The 18,503-nt window shown below is 42.2% G+C and overlaps 1 protein-coding gene across 2 annotated transcripts in view; it reads left to right on the top strand.

The window, feature by feature from the left end:
- HIBCH (3-hydroxyisobutyryl-CoA hydrolase) overlaps nt 1–18,503 on the top strand; it is a 117,118-nt gene that overhangs the window by 92,024 nt on the left and 6,591 nt on the right. For both annotated transcript variants that reach the window (XM_025403891.1, XM_025403892.1), the window contains exon 12: nt 16,705–16,824. In XM_025403891.1, coding sequence (XP_025259676.1) covers nt 16,705–16,824 — 120 coding nt within the window. The remainder of the gene's footprint in view (nt 1–16,704; nt 16,825–18,503) is intronic.

The raw sequence follows: 18,503 nt of genomic DNA, 5'->3' as shown, positions 1-18,503 counted from the left end.
TCGTCATTTACATTAGGTATATCTCCTAATGCTATCCCTCCCCCCTCCCCTAACCCCAAACAGGCCCCGGTGTGTGATGTTCCCCACCCTGTGTCCTAGTATTTAGTTCCCACCTATGAGTGAGAACATGTGGTGTTTGGTTTTCTGTCCTTGTGATAGCTTGCCCAGAATGATTTGCTATTGTGAATAGTACTGCAATAAACATACATGTGCATGTGTCTTTATGGCAGCATGATTTATACTCCTTTGGATATATGCCCAGTAATAGGATGGCTGGGTCAAATGGTATTTCTAGTTCTAGATCCTTGAGGAATGGTCACACTGTCTTCCACAATGGTTGAACTAGTTTACAGTCCTACCAACAGTGTAAAAGTGTTCCTATTTCTCCACATCCTCTCCAGCACCAGTTGTTTTCCTGACTTTTTAATGATTGTCATTCTGACTGGTGTGAGATGGTATCTCATTGTGGTTTTGATTTGCATTTCTCTCATGGCTAGTGATGATGAGCATTTTTTCATGTGTCTGTTGCCTGCATAAATGTCTTATTTTGAGAAGTGTCTGTTCATATCCTTCATCTACTTTTTGATGAGGTTGGTGATTTTTTTGTCTTGTAAATTTGTTTAAGTTCTTTGTAGATTCTGGGTCAGATGGGTCATTCTACCCCTTTGTCAGATGGGTAGATTGTAGAGATTCTCTCCCATTCGGTAGGTTTCCTGTTCACTCTGATGGTAGTTTCTTTTGCTGTTTAATTAGATCCCATTTGTCAATTTTGGCTTTTGTTACCATTGCTTTTGGTGATTTGGTCATGAAGTCCTTACCCATGTCTATGTCCTGAATGGTATTGCCTAGGTTTTCTTCTAGGGTTTTTATGATTTTAGGCCTAACATTTAAGTCTTTAATCCATCTTGAATTAATTTTTGTATAAGGTATAAAGGAAGGGATCCAGTTTCAGCTTTCTACATATGGCTAGTCGGTTTCCCCAGCACCATTTATTAAATAGGGAATCCTTTCCCCATTTCTTGTATCTGTCAGGTTTGTCAAAGATCAGATGGTTGTAGATGTGTGGTGTTATTTCTGAGGGCTCTGTTCTGTTCCATTGGTCTATATCTCTATTTTGGTACCAGTACCATGCTGTTTTGGTAACTGTAGCCTTGTAGTATAGTTTGAAGTCAGATAATGTGATGCCTCCAGCTTTGTTCTTTTGGCTTAGGATTGTCTTGGCAATGTGGGCTCTTTTTTGGTTTTGTGTGAACTTTAAAGTAGTTTTTTCCAATTCTGTGAAGAAAGTCATTGGTAGCTTGATAGGGATGGCATTGAATCTATAAATTACCTTGGGCAGTGTGGCCATTTTCACGATATTGATTCTTCCTATCCATCAGCATGGAATGTTCTTCCATTTGTTTGTGTCCTCTTTTATTTCGTTGAGCAGTGGTTTTTAATTCTCCTTGAAGAGGTCCTTCACAACCCTTTTAAGTTGGATTCCTAGGTATTTTATTCTCTTTGTAGCAATTGTGAATAGGAGTTCACTCATAATTTGGTTCTCTGTCTGTTAATGGTATATAGGAATACTTGTGATTTTTGCACATTGATTTTTGTATCCTGAGACTTTCCTGAGGTTGCTTATCAGCTTAAGGAGATTTTGGGCTGAGATGATGGGATTTTCTAAATATACAATCATGTCATCTGAAAACTGGGGCAATTTGACTTCCATTTTCCTAATTGAACACCCTTTATTTCTTTCTCCTGTCTGATTGCCCTGGCCAGAACTTCCAACACTATGTTGAATAGGAGTGGTAAGAGAGGGCATCCCTGTCTTGTGCCAGTTTTCAAAGGGAATGCTTCCAGTTTTTGCCCATTCAGTGTGATAATGGCTGTGAGTTTGTCATAAATAGCTCTGATTATTTTGAGATACATCCCATTGATACCTAGTTTATTGAGAGTTTTTAGTGTGAAGGGCTATTGAATTTTGTTGAAGTCCTTTTCTGCATCTGTTGAGATAATGTGGTTTTTGTCCTTGGTTCTGTTTATATGATGCATTACGTTTGTTGATTTGCATATGTTCAACCAGCCTTTCATCCCAGGGATGAAGCCAACTTGATTGTGGTGGATAAGCTTTTTGATGTGCTGCAGGATTCAGTTTGTCAGTATTTTATTGAGGATTGTTGCATCAATGTTCATCAGGGATATTGCTCTAAAATTCTCTTTTTTTGTTGTTTCTCTGCCACACTTTGGTATCAGGATGATGCTGGCCTCATAAAATGAGTTAGGGAGGATTCCCTCTTTTTCTGTTGATTGGAATCGTTTCAGAAGGAATGGTACGAGCTCCTCTTTGTACCTCTGGTAGAATTTGGCTGTGAATCCATCTGGTCCTGGACTTTTTTTGGTTGGTAGGCTATTAATTATTGCCTCAATTTCAGAGCCTGTTATTGGTCTATTTAGGGATTCAACTTCTTCCTGGTTTAGTCTTGGGAGGGTGTATGTGTCCAGGGATTTATCCGTTTCTTCTAGATTTTCTAGTTTATTTGCATAGAGGTGTTTATAGTTTTCTATGATGGTAGTTTGTATTTCTGTGGGATAGGTGATAATATCCCCTTTATCATTTTTTATTGCGTCTATGTGATTCTTCTCTCTTCTTTATTAGTCTTGTAGCGGTCTATCAATTTTGTTGATCTTTTCAAAAAACCAGCTCCTGGATTCGTTGATTTTTTTGAAGGGTTTTTTTGTGTCTCTGTCTCCTTCAGTTCTGCTCTGATCCTAGTTATTTCTTGCCTTCTGCTAGCTTTTGAATGTGTTTGCTCTTGCTTCTCTAGTTCTTTTAATTGTGATGTTAGGGTGTCAATTTTAGATCTTTCCTGCTTTCTCTTGTGGGCATTTAGTGCTATAAATTTCCCTCTACACACTGCTTTATATGTGTCTCAGAGGTTCTGGTATGTTGTGTCGTTGTTCTCATTGGTTTCAAAGAACATCTTTATTTCTGCCTTCATTTCGTTATGTACCTAGTAGTTATTCAGGAGCAGGTCGTTTAGTTTCCATGTAGTTGAGTGATTTTGAGTGAGTTTCTTAATCCTAAGTTGTAGTTTGATTGCACTGTGGTCTGAGAGACTGTTTGTTGTGATTTCTGTTCTTTTACATTTGCTGAGGAGTGCTTTACTTCTAACTATGTGGTGAATTTTGGAATAAGTACGATGTGGTGCTGAGAAGAATGTACATTCTGTTGATTTGGGGTGGAGAGTTCTGTACATGTCTGTCAGGTCTGCTTGGTACAGAGCTGAATTCAATACCTGGATATCCTTGTTAACTTTCTGTCTTGTTGATCTGTCTAATGTTGACAGTGGGGTGTTAAAGTCTCCCATTATTATTGTGTGGGAGTCTAAGTCTCTTTGTAGGTCTCTAAGGACTTGCTTTATGAATCTGGGTGCTTCTGTATTAGGTGCACATATATTTAGGATAGTTAGCTCTTCTGGTTGAATTGATCCCTTTACCATTATGTAATGGCCTTCTTTGTCTTTTTTGATCTTTGATGGTTTAAAGTCTAGTTTATCAGAGACTAGGATTGCAACCCCTGCTGTGTTTTTTGTTTTCCATTTGTTTGGTAGATCTTCCTCCATACCTTTATTTTGAGCCTATGTGTGTCTCTGCATGTGAGATGGGTCTGCCGAATATAGCACACTGATGGGTCTTGACTCTTTACCCAATTTGCTAGTCTGTGTCTTTTAACTGGAGCATTCAGCCCATTTACATTTAAGGTTAATATTGTTATGTGTGAATTTGATCCTGTCTTTATGATGTTAACTGGTTATTTTTCTTGTTAGTTGATGCAGTTTCTTCCTAGCATCGATGGTCTTTACAATTTGGCATGTTTTTGCAGTGGCTAGTACTGGTTGTTCCTTTCTATGTTTAGTGCTTCCTTCAGGAGCTCTTGTAAAGCAGGTTTGTTGGTGACAGACTCTCTCAGCATTTGCTTGTCTGTTAAGGATTTTATTTCTCTTTCAGTTATGAAACTTAGTTTGGCTGGATATGAAATTCTGGGTTGCAAATTCTTTTCTTTAAGAATGTTGAATATTGGTCCCCACTCTCTTCTGGCTTGTAGAGTTTCTGCCGAGAGATCCGCTGTTAGTCTTATGGTCTTCCCTTTGTGGGTAACCTGACCTTTCTGTCTAGCTGCCCTTATCATTTTTTCCTTCATTTTAACTTTGGTGAATCTGACAGTTATGTATCTTGGAGTTCCTCTTCTCAAGGAGTATCTTTGTGGCGTTCTCTGTATTTCCTGAATTTGAATGTTTGCCTGCCTTGCTAGGTTGGGGAAGTTCTCCTGGATAATATCCTGAAGAGTGTTTGCCAACTTTGTTCCTTTCTCCCTGTCTCTGTCGGGTATACTAATCAGACATAGATTTGGTCTTTTCACATAGTCCCATATTTCTTGGAGGCTTTGTTCATTTCTTTTCACTCTTTTTTCTCTAAACTTCTCTTCTTCCTTCATTTCATTCATTTGATCTTCGATCACTGATACCTTTTCTTCCACTTGATCAAATTGGCTATTGAACCTTGTGCATGCGTCACGTAGTTCTCATGCCATGGGTTTCAGCTCCGTCAGGTCATTTAAGGTCTCTACGCTGTTCATTCTAGTTAGCCATTCATCTAATGTTTTTTCAAGGTTTTTAGCTTCTTTGCTATGGGTTCGAACATCCTCCTTTAGCTCGGAGAAGTTTGTTATTACTGATCATCTGAAACCTTCTTCTCTCAACTCCTCAAAGTCCTTCTCCGTCCACCTTTGTTCTGTTGCTGGCGAGGAACTGTGTTCCTTTTTAGGAGAAGAGGCTCTATGATTTTTATAATTTTCAGCTTTTCTGCTCTGGTTTCTCCCCATCTTTGTGGGTTTATCCACCTTTGGTCTTTGATGATGGTTTAGTACAGATGGGGTTTTGGTGTGGGTGTCCTTTCTGTTTGTTAGTTTTCCTTCTAACAGTCAGGTCCCTCAGCTGCAGGTGTCTTGGAATTTGCTGGAGGTCTACTCCAGACCCTGTTTGCCTGGGTATCAGCAGCGGAGGCTGCAGAACAGCAAATATTGTAGAATGGCAAAGGTTGCTGCCTGATCCTTCGTCTGGAAGCTTTGTGTCAGAGGGGCACCTGGTTGTATGAGGTGTCAGTAGGCCCCTACTGGGTGGTGTCTCCCAGTTAGGCCACTCGGGGGTCAGGGACCCACTTGAGGAGGCAGTCTGTCCGTTCTCAGATCTCAGACTCCATGCTTGGAGAACCACTGCCCTCTTCAGAGCTGTCAGACAGGGACGTTTAAGTCTGCAGAAGTTTCTGCTGCCTTTTGTTATTTTGAGGCCTGTGGGTGTCTGCACTTGTGACGGGTCTCCTGCATACAGTACGCTGATGGGTCTTGACTCTTTATCCAATTTGCTAAGCCCTGCTCCAGAGGTGCGGTCTACAGAGTCAGGCAGGCAGGCCTCCTTGAGCTGCGGTGGGCTCCACCTAGTTCAAGCCTCCCAGCTGCTTTGTTTACGTACTCAAGCCTCAGCAATGGCAGACTTCCCTTTCCCAGCCTCGCTGCCGCCTTGTAGTTTGATCTCAGACTGTTGTGCTAGCAGTGAGCGAGGCTCCGTGGGTGTGGGACCCTCCAAACCAGGTGCAGAATATAATCTGCTGGTGTGCCATTTGCTAAGATGGTTGGAAAAGTGTAGTATTAGGGTAGGAGTGTCCCAATTTTCCAGGTACCATCTGTCACTGCTTCTCTTGGTCGGGAAAGGGAATTCTCTGACCCCCTGTGCTTCCCAGGTGAGGCAGTGCCCCTCCCTGCTTCAGCTCACACTCCATGGACTGCACCCACTGTCCGACAACCCCAGTGAGATGAACCCGATACCTCAGCTAGAAATGCAGAAATCACCCTTCTTCTGTGTTGCTCACTCTGGGAGCTGTAGACTGGAGCTGTTCCTATTTGGCCGTCTTCTGTGTTCTCTTTTTTAACAATTGAAGATACATTACATGCACTCCTTTAGCTTTCTTCATCTTCCCTTCTTTGATTTTCTCTAACATGTCCCTCACTTCCTTGCCAAGGGAAATAGCCCTTTCCATGCTCTCATTCTATCCTTTCCTGCCTCCTCTAAGAACTAATTATATTAATTTTCTCCCTCTTTCAATCTCTCCAATTTTGCCTTCTTGGATTAGTGGCACATTTTCTTCTACCATTATTTTCAGAAAGCTTTTGTAAACAAATCAAAAAGCCTTCCCTTGACTCTGTTTTTCTTCAAGCCTACCATCCCAACTCAGCAATATTTATTGAGTGACTACTACTTATCAGGCATTGTTCTTGGAGCTAAGGAAATAGTGGTGAACCAAAAAGCAGTTACTTAGTAGGGCATGGTGGCATGCATGTAGTACCATATACTCAGGAGGTTGAGGCAGGAGGATCCCTTGAGCCCAGGAGTTTGAGGCCAGCCTGGGCAACATAGCAAGACCCTGTCTCTTATTTATTTATTTATTTTATTATACTTTTAAGTTCTGTTTTACATGTGCAGAACGTGCGGTTTTATTACATAGGTATACATGTGCCCTGGTGGTTTGCTGCACCCATCAACCTGTCACGTACATTAGGTATTTTTCTAATGTTATTCCTCCCCTAACCCCCAACTCCTGACAGGTCCCAGTGTGTGATGTTCCCTTCCATGTGTCCATGTGTTCTCATTTTTCAACTCCCACTGATGAGTGAGAACATGCGGTGTTTGGTTTTCTGATCTTGTGATAGTTTGCTGAGAATGATGGTTTCCAGCTTCATCCATGTGCCTGCAAAAGACATGAACTTATCCTTTTTCATGGCTGCATAGTATTCCGTGGTGTATATGTGCCACATTTTCTTAATCCAGTCTGTCATTGATAGACCTTTGAGTTGGTTCCAAGTCTTTGCTATTATGAATAGTGCCGGGTAAACATACGTGTGCATGTGTCTTTCTCATGGAATGATTTATACTCCTTTGAGTATATGCCCAGTAATGGGAAGGCTGGGTCAAATGGTATTTCTAGTTCTAGATCCTTGAAGAATCGCCACACTGTCTTCCACAATGGTTTAACTAATTTACACTCCCACCAATAGTGTAAAAGCATTCCTATTTTTCCACAACCTCTCCAGCGTCTGTTTTTGCTGACTTTTTAATGATCGCCATTCTGATTGGCATGAGATGGTATCTCATTGTGGTTTTGATTTGCATTTCTCTAATGACCAGTGATGATGAGCATTTTTTAATATGCTTGTTGGTTGCATAAATGTCTTTTTTGAGATCCTCACTTCTAATTATTACCTGATGCAATGTTCTCTTCTTGGGTTCCCCCCCCACTCCTTTTTGACTTCTGCCTTTGACATTCTTGAACCTCGGACAAATTCATATGGAAGCAGGAAATTTTCCCTGATGCCTTCATGGGTGGTAACTATAGTGCACAGGTGCTAGGACTAGCTGGCTGTTTCTGTGCCAGCAGGGACAGACTACATTCGCTTGGTCCTGCTACTTTCCATCCCTCACAGGAGGTGGGAAACACAGGTGAGTGGGTGCAGAAGCTGGGGTGAGTGCTTTTGGGCACTGACAGGAGCAAAACTGTGCAGCCCAGCAGCAACGTCTTGAGGGGTACCTGTGACCCCTGAAGCCCAAAAGGAGTGTAACAGTCAGTGCTTTTTTAGCTTTGCCGTCTGCTGATGGTTGAAGTGTTAGCAGCTCAGTGGAGGGTCAGTGTGCCAGACTTTGGCACCTGCACCTGAGTGAGTTCTTGTCCGATATCCAGGGGGAATGAGGTCTCATGAACATATTGGAGATGGTAGTGTCTCTCAAGGAAGGGGAGCTGAAAAGGGAACAGAGCGGGAAGATAATCTTCCCTTGGAGTCTGGCCGTCCCTGGCCAAATTCCTCTCCAGAGCAACGCTGTCAAGCCATCCCTCTGAAGTCAAGCGGCTTCTCTCCAACGTCCAACTGTAGTCTCCATCATCTTGCTGCTTCTCCTCTCTGCTGGCTGAGGTTTTTATGGGAACTGGATGGGGGGCGGGGCAGGCCAAGGGTGATTCTGAAAGAGGCAACATTCGAGCAGAAAAACAGGAATGTGTGTTCTCACTTTGGGCCATGGTTTCACGCTTGAGGGTGGGGCTCTTATGGGGGGACCCACCCCTTCCCAGAATTTCTGTGCGTCCTGTCTCTATCCGTATCACAGCCAGGTTTCCTCATCTGTAAAATTTGTATGCTGCCATGCCCTTTCCCAAATTGTGATTGAACATGTTAAAGTATCCTCATGATAGCTAAGGGAAATGTGTTTAGTAAATATTTCTTCTCGTCCCTGTTTTGCCTGGTTTCAGTGCACTGTCATGCACTGCCATATCATTTTTATGAGGTTGGCAGTATTATTATCCCTGTTTTACAAATGAGGATACTATGGTCAGTCATCTAGAAGGTAGTGAAGCCTAGGATTCTAACCCAGTGCTCTCTGACCATAGAGTCCAAACCCGAAGCCTCTGCTAAATTGCCAGCATACTAAGAGTTGTTAGAAACTGTAAGGATCCTTAATTAGAATTTTATGAAATCTGTGAACCAACAGAGCTTTTAAAATAAGGTTTTCTTCCTATTTGTGTGTGTGTGTGTATGAAACAAGCACAGATAAATGGGCTGTGTGTGGCCTTTCTTATGAAATTAATTGATAACCAACTGAGGAAATACAGCAAAAGACAGATTTTTGTGTTTTGAGAAATCCAGGTTACATATAAAGCACTAAACCAAGAAATGGAAACCATAAGCAGTAAACCATAATGGTAGTGCTGAGGAACAGTTGTGTGCTAGGACCTGGCAGCACTGTTAGAAAGGGAATTGGAGCTTCATTGACCTTGCAGATGAAGCCAGAAAGTGGTCATGTCATTCCCTTAAACACACCTTTTAGCATTGTCAGTGAAGTTCTTCCAGGTTTTCACCTAAGGTAATAGGGGTATTGTTCCCTGCTAAAGAAAACTAGTGATTTTGTCAGCAAAATGGACTCTCTCTTCTGCTTGCCTGTGGAAAGGGTGGGGCCTTTTAGCACAGTGTGCAGACTGCCATGGATGCCCTGCAACCAGAAAGGCCAGTGGAGTACACTGTAGTCGGGGGCATTAAATGGGATAATGTTCATAAAGCACCTAGGGCAAATAATGAGTTCCATGAAGAACCAGTTTTATCAATGCCTTTAATCATTTTTCTTTCCTTCTCATCTTTTATCTTCAGCAGCACTGTGACTGTAGGTAGGATACTGATTTTCCTTGAACTTTTCCTGTACAGCAGTCATCTGTTTAAAGCTCTGGCAACTGCTATGTAAGATACTGTCCTATCCATTTACTCTTCCTTGAATCTGGTTGCCAGAATTAAGGATGCTGCCAAGAATACAGAATCTTGAAGTAGGGAATTCTTGAACTCAGGAAAAGTCTAAACCTTTGACATAATCATTCAACAATAAACTTGAAAAGTATCTGTTGCAATTATAAAGGAAAGCACAGTCATCATATGTACATAGCATGTAATGACCTCTTGCAGCAGCTGTTGAAGTCACAATCATAGATATGTCTTGGAACTAGTGATAGCACATTTAAATTCAAAAGGAGTGACATAGCATTGTAGCCAACAAGTCAGGTCTGTAATTTTTATTTTATTAAATACTTAAATGCTATAGAAGAGTGCTGTATGCTATCTTGAATTGTTTTCTCTCTTTCCAAGGTGAGTAGATTTATTTTTAGGTGAAGACTATAGTTAAGACACTTCTCTGGAGTCACAGAGTAGGAAAGAGCTACTCTATTTCTACTCCTTCATCTTCTTTACATTGTAAAATAAAATATCCTCTTTTTGAGAAACAAATAAAATGTCCTCTGTTTGAGAAACAAACTCACCCATCCAAACCCACAGAATGGACTCAGAGACCTGGACAATAGTGAAAGTTAGACTTTTAATGACGGTCTTGCAAGATTGTGTGTCTGGTGTGCAGGCACACCCTGCACGGTTTTAACAAGCAGTTTATCCCCTGGTGCACAGGACCCTCTCCCGATTCCTTATAGGCTAATTACTGTAGGGTCACAGTCTTCCCGGATGTCACCTATTGATTGTTAGTCAGGGCTTTAGGTGTGTTTTTAGGGTTGTCTTGCTGCATTTAGTTGTAGCCTACAATGCACTGCAATCCTAGTTAGCTCAGGGGCTCTTCAAGTATTTGATTTATGACCTAAGTTGCTGGGCAGGCTGATAAGAACAGACAAAGTGAGCTATCTTGCAGACTAATAAAATTTTATTTTAGATTAAACTTACTTGGTTCGGGTGAGGGAAACTAAGTGGTGGAGGAAGTGGGAGGCCAACAAGCAGACATCAGCTATCCAAGCAGGGGCCTGGTGTATCCTGTTTCTTCTGTGGTTTGCTGACCTAAGCCGATTCAGGGCACTTTGTTTTGGAAATGGACCATGGTATACGTTGTTTCCTTCAATTCTCTCCTTTTTATCTTTCTCCTCCATTTCTGCATTTATTTTTGTGTCCTTTAGTTCTTAAATGTATTAGGTACTCTTTTAGGGACTCCTATTGAGTTAATATAAATGTTAGAATTAAAAGAATTCGTTAGATTTCTCCAAATTCAGTGGCCATGTGGATTCTTGGAGATCTTATGGAATGCCAAGGTGAATGGAATGGCCAAGTGAACTAAGGTACAAGTCCCAGTCCAAATGGACGGTAACAGGCTATGGAGGTTCCCTTTACAATACCACCAGACATTAGCCTGGGGTATATGAAGAGCTGAGTAGTTGCCTTTGTTTGACTTACCAGTAACATTTAGGATGTGGGTACAAGTTGAGAGTTTTCCCACCGGCTTATTGAACTCTGCCTCCTGTCTAGAGAGGCAAGAGGAGTGGTTTATGTTCCCTATAGAGAAAGACGGGATCGCTCTAGGATTTGAGCTTTGCAAGGTGGGAAAGAGCAATAATAAATTTTTCAAGTCTCATTGCGCCATACATCCCTATCCTGTTACAGAGCCAACATGCAATGCATTCCTTTGGGATTGGTATCCCATTTTAGGGGAAACGGAACTACCTGTGCTTGAGGCCGCCCAGCAGAGCATGCGTAACTGTTGAGCATGCTAGTACTGAAAATTTGACCCATTCAACCCAGGCAGTTACATCCCCATATTTTTAATTTTTAAAGTTTGCCTTAAGTTAGTTGTCTTAATTATTTTTACTCTTTTAGGGTCATTGTCTGGTAGGTTAAAGGAAGTAATGAGACCAGGAGTTCTGGTAATTCTAGGTGGGCTTGGGGTGGAGTTGGTGATTTGTCTAAGAGCTAACTGTCCCACGGAATCCCTTCCTGAGATATTTATTCCTAATTTATACCTCCAAGGTTCCTGGTCTAGAGTAGCTGGGTTGTTTATGGTAATTAATATAGGATTGCATTTTAAATTTTTACAGCTAGGTAGCACGGAGCCCTTATCTTTTATTCTTTAAGGGTTTGTTTTCGGAAGAATGACTCAGCTGGCCTTGATATTGTGTGGTCCACCAGACCTGATTCCAGCTAGCGCAGGGCTTTTTTGAGAGGGTCCAGTAATGGTCTGTTTTAGGACATAGATATTTGTCTGCTTGTGACAACTGCCTTTGATTCCATAAATTCCCGCAAGGTAAGACTTGGCAGGCATTAAATTTTATAGTTTGGGGGCTGGGGGTGGAAGTTTTAGTTATGTTGACTATTAGTTTGATTAGATATTTCCTACTTTCCACCCCTAGTATTGGGCTCTATCCAGTACTTAGGTTTCCTTTCACCCCTTGTGTTAGGATTAATCCTAACTGTATCCACCCCCAATGATGGAGCCTGCTCATAGCTTCCTTTTAGGTTTTCCTTAGAGTAGCTTTAAGGCTTTCTTAGGTGATTTATACACTCCCCATCCACCCTTTTTCCTTTCTTTTGGGGGTTCTTTTACCAGTCTCTTGTCCCGAGTGTAATGTGCTCACCCCTGTTGAGCTGTTCCTATGGCTGTTTTAGTGATTAGGAGTACCTGATACGGACTTTCCCAGCTTGGGTGGAGCAACCTAATTTCCAGGTTTTAATTAGCACAGAGTCGCCAGACTGGAAGTGGCTAACTGTGAACTCAAGAGGCAGGGTTCAAGTTAGAAGTTTTTTTAACCTAAGGGATGACAGGGTGGAGGATATACCCAGTATATAATTCTTAAAAAATTGGTCATTGGTTTTCATAGTAGAAAGGTTAGTAGTCCTGCCTAAATATGGCCTTAACCCAGGAGGTCTTTTTCCAGTAGTCTGGTTTTGTTGTTGCTGTTGTTGTTGTTGTTGTTGTTGTTGTTGTTTTTAGACAAAATCTTGCTCTGTCACTCAGGCTGGAGTGCAGTGTGTGATCTCGACTCACTGCAACCTCCAGCTCCTGGGTTCAAGCTATTCTTCTACCTCAGCCTCCCAAGTAACTGGGATTACAGGCACATGCCACCACACCCAGCTGATTTTTATAGTTTTAGTAGAGACAAGGTTTCACCATGTTGGCCAGGCTGGTCTTGAACTCTTGGCCTCAGGTGATCCACCTGCCTCAGCCTCAGAAAGTGCTGGAATTACAGGCTGGAGTTAGATTAGTCACTTCCCCAGGGCCCATTGACCCCAGAAGGAACTTGGGGAGGCAAGGGACTGACCAGCTGGCTTCTCAGGGTACCTTTGATCAGGCCCTGCTGGGTCTGGCACTGGGCCGAGAGCTGCTGGTTTGAAGAGCTAACAGCCTGTGGCACCTTTCCTGAGGGGCACTTTCGTTAGGAAAAGCATCCCTGGCTCCACCCTCACTTCCTCTTTCTTTGCTTTGAAGACACCATTCCTCTCCCTGCAAGGCCGAGAGCTGCACTGTTTGTATTCCACGCCACCCCTGCTGGTGACCCAACAACTGCAAAGGGTCTCTGGTTTGTCCCGCTCTGGGAGGGGACTTAGTGGCTTTTCCTCCTCCTCAGCTGCAAGGATCCTCCCCCAGGCCCAGCCAAGCTCTGGGAAACAGAACTTTTATATATCCCACCTGAAGCGTCTTGGCAGACTTCTCCCCAGCAAGAGCTCTCTCTACTTCAGGGATTGCAAACTGGCATCCTCTTTTGCCTGTATTGGGTTTTTAAGTTTTTTGAACTGATAACCGGCATTTAAAAATCCCATTTTACATAAAAAGTTAGAATTCTGGCCTCTGACAAAGCAATTTGGCATCACAGCCGAGCAGCTGTGGCCCCTTTAATAGGGTGTGCCCTCTTCAGTTAGCCACAGTCCCCACATAGCCCTGCAGCCCTCCTTATCATTTACTGGCCCTATAGTCATTTGAGTTTACTACCCTCTGATCTAATTTATGTAGCCCCCCAGACCTTCTGCAGCATTACTGACAGCTGCCCCTGGTGGACTTACAGCCTCTCAGTAAAACAGCAACAAAACCTTAATGGTCATTTCATCCATTTACCCTTCCATAACCTGAAGCCTTTCTACCGCCTTCTGACAAACAGCCATCTAGTCTTTGCCATATGCAACCCACTACTCCTGATCCTGAACTTTCCTCCACATCCCTTTCTCACTTGCATCGCTCAGTTCCCGGGCTCTGTCCCTCCTCAGTGGCCACATTGCACCCTTTCCCTGCACCTCCTTGTTGCTTGAACCTCTAGAACCTTCCCCCAGCCCTGCCAACCTCTCCACATTCTCTCACCTCCTCTTGCACTTTCTTCCTTTTACATTATTTCTCTCCCCAGTCTCACCTGTGTCTCTCTTTGATCTTTGTCTTTTCCAGTCTCTCTCTCGCTCATTTTCTTCTTTTATCTGTCTCTGTCATCCCCTATTTCCTTTTTCCCTCACACTCAGTTTCTTCTTCTTTCCCTCTCTGGGCATGAGCTGAGCCTTGCTGTGCCCTGGCTCCCCCATGTCTGACAGACTCTTTTTCTCTGGGCACCCAGTGCACCTGCACAGTGTCTTACACTGCCTTACACTGCCTTCCCTGTCTCGGCTGCTTAGTCCAGTGGCTCCCCCACACACAGCTGTGTACCAGGCTTTCCCTTGCTTTCAGGGTCAGCAGCTTACCTCTTTTTCTGGCCCTCTACGTTTGCCATTTCCTCCCCTTTATCTTTCTGATTTCCTTTCTTTATATCTTCTCCCTTTCTTCTTACAAAAACCTTCTGAGCTTCCCTTAGTAATTCCTTAATTGGTTTTTCATTCCATCCATTAACCTTTTGCAGTTTCTTAGTAATATCAGGCCAACTTTTAGTCAGAAAATTAACCTTTAAAATTAAAGGCCTTGCCCTACTGGGTCCTCTGGATTTAATCCTGAATATTTTCTCATTTGATCCCTGAGCCTCTGCAGCAACACAGAGGGAGTCTCCTCTTTTTTGCTGTTGAATCTCAAATGCTTTTGAGACGTTTTATGACGGAGGAGTGGACTTTTTAATCCCTGTAATTATTAGTTCCCTTAGGTCCTGCATGTGGGCCCGATCTCTTTATTGTTATCCCATCCAGGATTTGCATTTGGGAATTTCTGCTCAGTTAGCAGGACTTCTTACCCGGGAGGATGCTGTCTTTCCCAAATGGTTATGGCTGCCCTTATAATTAATCCCCTCTCTTCCCCAGTAAACAGGATATTCCTGATTGATGTCATCTCAACCCAAGTATAAAAATTGGGTCCTAAAAATTGATCTAGCTGCTTTGCTAAACCAAGGGGATCTTCCAAGAATGGCCTCATTTCCTTTTTAAAATTCCTAACCTCAGTACTTGTTAGAGGCGCATTCACAAATCCAACTCCTCCCTGTCCCATAGGGACTTTTCTAAGAGAGTATATATTAGACGTCTACTGTTCAGAAGAAATAGGGAAATTCTCAATGTCCTTCTTACATTGTTCTAATTATTTCCTCAAGTTCGGATAAGGATTTAAGGAGCATTGGGTTTAGCTCCTTTATGACCCCCAGATTTCTCTTTCTCCAATTTTCCTGTTGCCCCCTGATCTCTCTGTCCTCTACCTTGTGAGATGTTTGGGGGAGGGGCAAGCATGTTGGGGGGTCCTAGGGCTTTTCATTGGGTGAGGGCTCTTTACTGTGCTCTTCCTCTTTAAGGGGGAACAGGGGGTTCATTCACTAATCCAACAAAGAACATAACCCACATCCTCTTGTGTGGATGGGTTTTATCATTCACGTAGAGAATTAAAGCTTGGCACACCCAATCCTCATCTGAGCCAAACTTAGGCCAAAAGACCGAAGGCTGACATGGGCTTTTTGGGCCAGATAAAACAGCAATACTCTATCATTTTTTGCTTTTCCTTGTTCCTGGTTTGAGGATTATCCATTCAAACCTGCAACATTCTCCCCAACGGACTATCTGGGAGAATGTCAGAGGGGGTCTTTTTAGTTCCCTCTTTCCTTTGTTCTCTAGGCCTGGAATTCCTGTTTCACATTTTCAGTTAGTCTCTGTGTCTGAGATTTTCCCTGTGTACTCAGCCCCACTTACTGGAGGTTTCTTGCACACCCCGGGTTCTCCAAAAATGCCCCACCACCAAGGCAGGGCTCATAGTCCAACTTTCCTACCTTGAATCATGCACAAGGTTGGCTGGTTGCCATGGTGCCTGCTCTTCTCCCTGTGTCACCTCCGCTGCCTCCTGAATAAGTCTCGGGTTTGTCTATGGCTTCTGTGGGGAGCCAAGACATCCAGAGCAGGCCACATAAATCAAGTGGGGTGCGTCTCCCTTCTCGGCTGGAGTCTTAACTCCATACAGGCACAGAGATAGCCGTATGGGCTACCAGGTTGTGAGAAACAATTCAACTGTCCAAACCCACAGAATGGACTCAGAGACCCAGACAATAGCGAAAGCGAGACTTCTAATGACGGTCTTGCAAGATCGGGTGTCTGGCGTGCAGGCACACCGGGCACAGTTTTAACAAGCAACTTACCCCCTAGTGCACAGGTCCCTCCCCTGGTTCCTTGTAGGCTGAATGCTACAGGGTCACAGTCGTCCCGGACGTCACCTGTTGAGTGTTAGGCAGCGGCTTTAGGTGTTTTTTTTGGGTTGTCTTGCTGCATTTTGTTGCAGCCCACAATGCACTGCAATCCTAGTTAGCTCAGGGGCTCGTCAAGTATTTGACTTATGACCTAAGTAGCTGGGCAGGATAGTAAGAACAAACAAATTGAGCTGTTTTGCAGACTAGTAAGCTTTTATCTAGACTAAACTTTGGTTCTGGTGAGGTGAGGGCAGCTAAGTGGGGGGAAAGGGGATGAATGGGGAGGCTGACAAGCAGCCTTTGGCTGTCCAAGCAGGGGCCTAGTATATCCTGTTTCTTCTGTAGTTGGCTGACCTATGCCGATTCAAGGCATTTTGTCTTGGAAGTGGACCACTGTATGCGTTATTTCCTTCACTCTATGAATATGATTGGTTTGTAAGGTGTGTATTGATTTTATTTAAGTATAATTGCTGTTTGCTTAACTAGTTGGCATAATTTATGCTAGGCAGACTACAAATATGGATTTATTTTACTACTTTAGTCACAGGTACAGAATTTTTTTCACTTGTGGAATGATGTTTTTGTAGCAGATTAGAAAACTTCTGTTTGGTGCTTTGGCAGGATTAAGCTAGGTATAATCTTTTATGAGATTTTGGCATATTTTAATATTGTTTACATAGATACTCTGCTCATTTATTATAGACAATAAAGGAACTATTGGACTAACAGTAGTACATTTTTTTCCCCCAAAAGGTAATTAATAAAATGTCTCCAACATCTTTGAAGATCACACTAAGGCAACTCATGGAGGGGTCTTCAAAGACCTTGCAAGAAGTACTAACTATGGAGTATCGGCTAAGTCAAGCTTGTATGGTAAGAATTAAAAAAAAAAAAAATTGTCATTTTTTAGTTCTGAAAGTAACATACATTTATTGTAGAACTTGTAAAATACACAATTGCAAACAAGAAAATTAAAACCACCTGTAAATTTACAAAAACACAACGGGCCAGTTAGTTTTAGATGTGTGGAAGTATTGCTATCCAGATTGTTACTAAGCCTTTATAAAATAGCAATTATATTTGCATGTCAGTATAAGAAGCTCTCTAACTTCATCTTAGAGGAATTCAAAATAGAAATTAATGTCTTTCAGCGATGGTCTCTGTGACCTTGGGCAAGGCGTGTAAACTCTGTAAATGTGAATTCCCTCATGGGTAAAATGAAGAGGCTTGTTTGTAAGCAGATATATATAAAGTAAATGCACAAATGGAAGTTATTAGTCTGTTACATGTTTAAAATAATGAGCATTATTAAAGTACCATTGTAAACATAAAGTGGACAATAATCACATGGAATATTGATTTCATGAAACATTTCATATTTATATTTGTTTCTTCTTCCAGATGACAAACTCTTTAAAGGCAGAGTCATCCTTTATTTTCAGAGGGCCCCTAAGAAGCATCTTATTATTTAGACTAACATATGGACTAAAGGGAATATTTGGCTTAATAGCCAGAAAGCAGACATAAGATGTTCAGTGTAGTTCATCTAGTTAGAAATAACTCTATTAGCCATGTCTTAAAGTCACTCCTTGTGGGATGTAAATGGCAGCTGATGTCTATTGTTTATTATGTGCAGGTACTATGCTAGGCACTTTATATGCATTTACTCCATTAAATCTTACAGTATCTCTAGAAGGATAGGTACTGTTATTGATTCCATTTTACAGATGAAGAAATTGTGATATAGCGGTCATAGTGGTGTGACCGGCCTAAGGTTTTGCTGCTATTAAGTGACAGACATATGGCATATGAAACCAGATAGTCTTACTCCAGTGCCTGCAGTCTTGACCACTGTCCTGTATACCTCACAAATTCCATGTTTTTCATTACACTTTCACTGCACTTTCTAGATTGATTGATTCTTGCCTTCATTCTCTCAGCAAATATGTTAGCTATGTGCCAGGCACTATGCTTAGTGTTAGCCTTATGTTGTTGAATCAGAAGACAAGTCCTTTATTTTCATGGAGTTTAGTCTACTGAGACTATAAAGAACAAGTAAACTAAGTAAAATAATTATAAATTGTGATAAGTACTTTAAAGGAAAACATACAGGGTTGGTGGTAGATTGATGCAGGGACAGGAGGGAGTTGGGGGGCAATGGGAAGCTTCCTTTAGGTAAGTAGGTTAGGGAAGACATCTTTGTGATGTCACTTCATTTGTGACCTAAAGGATGAGAAAGGAGTATGTTGAGAAGCCTCTTAGGCTTAAGCAGGAGGTGATTTGATTTTTCATTTGATTCGGTTCAATTTGCTTTAAGAAGGAAATTATTGCTGCTATGTGGAGATAGGGTTGGAAGGGTTCAAGAACAGTTTAGAGACCAGATATAGATTTCCTGCAGTGATCCAGGTGTGAAATAGTAGTGCTTAGACAAACGTGGTGGCATTGGAGAGAAGTAAATGGATTTGAGACACATGTAGGAGATAGAATTGATAGGACTTGCTGGATGTGAGGGAAGGAATGCATTTAGGAGAGATTAGAGGAATGCGTTGGAG

The sequence above is a fragment of the Theropithecus gelada genome, chromosome 12, assembly GCF_003255815.1.
Source record: "Theropithecus gelada isolate Dixy chromosome 12, Tgel_1.0, whole genome shotgun sequence".
Classification (NCBI taxonomy): domain Eukaryota; kingdom Metazoa; phylum Chordata; class Mammalia; order Primates; family Cercopithecidae; genus Theropithecus; species Theropithecus gelada.
Note: the sequence above shows the minus strand (reverse complement) of the source record. Positions and strands in the feature narration are given on the sequence as shown.